At 23.6% G+C, this 2,856-nt stretch overlaps 1 protein-coding gene across 1 annotated transcript; it reads left to right on the top strand.

The window, feature by feature from the left end:
- Positions 1-2,081: 2,081 nt before the first annotated feature.
- LOC131617004 (probable calcium-binding protein CML23) lies at positions 2,082-2,640 on the top strand. Its single transcript, XM_058888401.1, has one exon. It carries the CDS (start codon positions 2,099-2,101, stop codon positions 2,516-2,518), a length of 420 nt encoding a protein of 139 aa, XP_058744384.1. The 5' UTR covers positions 2,082-2,098; the 3' UTR covers positions 2,519-2,640.
- Positions 2,641-2,856: the final 216 nt, after the last annotated feature.

The following is a 2,856-nucleotide window of genomic DNA, read 5'->3' as shown; positions in this document are numbered from 1 at the left end:
AGATTTTTATCGAAATTTATATAACATACTTTTTTGAATATAATTTTTTTCACTAGAATGATGAGTAAATAATTAATGCTTTTTATTATTATATAATTAATATTATTTTTCTGAATTTTTATTTTAGTTTTGAAAATATATAAAGTTTAGATAATTTTAATTTTAAATAAATTTTTTGGATAAATTTGACTTATATTTTATCTTCATAATATTGTAACTTAATATTATTTATAATTATAAAATTCAAGATACAACGGTAAAATAGTTTTTTTTAATTAAATTATTTTTTTAAAAGTTAAGTTTTTATGGAAATTTAAATAACATAATTTTTTCACTTGAAAGATGAGTAAACAATTTATGTCTTGGATTATTATATAATTAATATTATTTTTCTAAATTATTTGGATAAATTTGAATTATATTTTGTTCTTTCTAACTAAATATTAATTATAATTATAACAAATATTTTAATAAAAAATTAATCATGAAATAAGAATATTTTAGGTAAGAATATATAATGGATAATGGATACAAACTTCTAAGGTAGGTTTACATAAATAATAGTGAATCAATTCATTCATTAGGGTAAATAATTGAAAAATATAACATATTTTCTAAAATTATACAGTAAATATTATAACATTAAAAACACATAATCAATTGTATTAAATTTTATAAACGTGGTAAGATTTAATATTATTATACCCTAATACTATACAACAATTATTACTATAAATATAAGATTTTTTATAATTAATACAAATAAAATATACCGTTATAATTTATTACTTGAAATTTAAATGATTAAAACAATGATTGCAAAAAAATATGAAATTAATTTAAAGAATATCTTTTAATCTCAACCATTAAATATAAATCCAATGGTTATTATTACGTTCTCACATTCTCATATAACTTAATCATTTAATCTATGGTTAAGATTTGGAATAAGTCTTCACCACTTACTCTTGGAGTAAATATATCTCTCCTCATATATATATATATATATATATATATATATATATATATATATATATATATATATATATATATATATATATATATATATATATATATATATATATATATATATATATATGAGAGAAAATATATCATTAATTTTAATATGAGAATAATTTATGTCACTTATAAATTGATAAAAATAAAATTTTACAATAATATGAGAAAAATATATTATTGATCCTAACACGGAGAAAAATAATTAAAACAGAAAAAAATATTAATTGTATTATTTAATCAATTACTTCAACAATATTTCTTTCGTAATATTAAATAATTCAATTAATTTTAATCAAATATATATATATATATATATATATATATATATATATATATATATATATTCGCAATTTTAAATTTTATTTTATATTTTATGATTTAATATTTATACTCTTGTTCCTACTAGGGCTAATACGGGTACACGAAAAATTAATTGAAATTCTTTACTAAATTTTATGATTTTCATTACTTTTATTTGAAGATTATGCTATAAGTTAAATAAAAATAATTTTATTTCGATGTGTGAATTTGATTTTTGCTTTTTTTTCTTTTTAGTGAATCAAGATAATGCAATGGTTCGTTAATATATTTAGAATTATATTATTATTTTGTATAATTATTGCATTGGAAATTTTTCCACCATTTTTTAAAATATGTGAAAAAAATTAGTAAAGCTTTAAAAAAGAGTGAATATATATTTTAAAATTATATTTTTATTATAAGATAATTGTCATATTTATAGAAAAAAAATTGGATAAGTTTCCTTTAATATATTTTATTATGTATTACTATTTATATGTAGGATAGATAAATTCATCCATTCCCGAAACATGACATCACCATACCTTTCAATCCTTACCGTACACCCAAGTGCAGTCAATCAAAACCCCACTCAACGATCCACGTATTCATTATCGTTCTAATCCTATTCCTAACAACGCGTAGAATCAGAAAACGCGGCGCTATATAAATCACACCACAAATCCAAAACCCTAACGCATCGTGTAGCAAGTAGCAACAGATACTCAAATTTTCATATTCTCTCTCGTTTTGACGTAGAAAAAGCAGAAACGACGCTATGGACGAAGAAGTGCAAAAAATCTTCAGCAAGTTCGACAAAAACGGAGACGGGAAGATCTCTTCGTCCGAGCTAAAGGAAATGCTTTCAACCCTCGGATCCAAAGCTACCTCCGAAGAAGTGAAACGCATGATGGAGGAAATTGATCAAAACGGCGATGGTTTCATTGATCTCAAAGAGTTTACTGATTTTCACTTATCCGATGCCGGAAAAGACGATTCCGATGAGCTTCGCGATGCTTTCAATCTTTATGACCTTGACAAGAACGGTGTCATATCTGCTAATGAATTGCATTCTGTCATGACGAAACTAGGTGAGAAGTGTTCTCTCAGTGATTGCCAGAGAATGATTAGTAATGTTGATATTGATGGCGATGGAAACTGTAACTTCGAGGAGTTCAAGAAGATGATGGCGCGCTAGATGAGAGAATCGGTACATTTTCGTTTCTTCGTACGGTTAGGGTTTGGTGGTTTCGTTTGTACATTTTCTACGCTTTGATTATTTTTCAGGATTTTAGGCTGCATAATCAGTCAGTTGAAGTAGATGAGTAGTTTTCGGTTTAAACACTGATGATTTGATTTATCTGCGAAATAATGGAAAATCTGTGATCATATAATTCTAAATAAATTGCAGTTCAACTTTTCAATGATTCTGGAACAGCATCGCAATTGTTGAAATTTTCAATATCAATATTTGCAATATAACATGGATTAGAACTATAAGAGTATTAGACAGTTAAATCTCTAGTTCAATGATAT

This window comes from Vicia villosa, linkage group LG7 (assembly GCF_029867415.1).
Source record: "Vicia villosa cultivar HV-30 ecotype Madison, WI linkage group LG7, Vvil1.0, whole genome shotgun sequence".
Classification (NCBI taxonomy): domain Eukaryota; kingdom Viridiplantae; phylum Streptophyta; class Magnoliopsida; order Fabales; family Fabaceae; genus Vicia; species Vicia villosa.
Note: the sequence above shows the minus strand (reverse complement) of the source record. Positions and strands in the feature narration are given on the sequence as shown.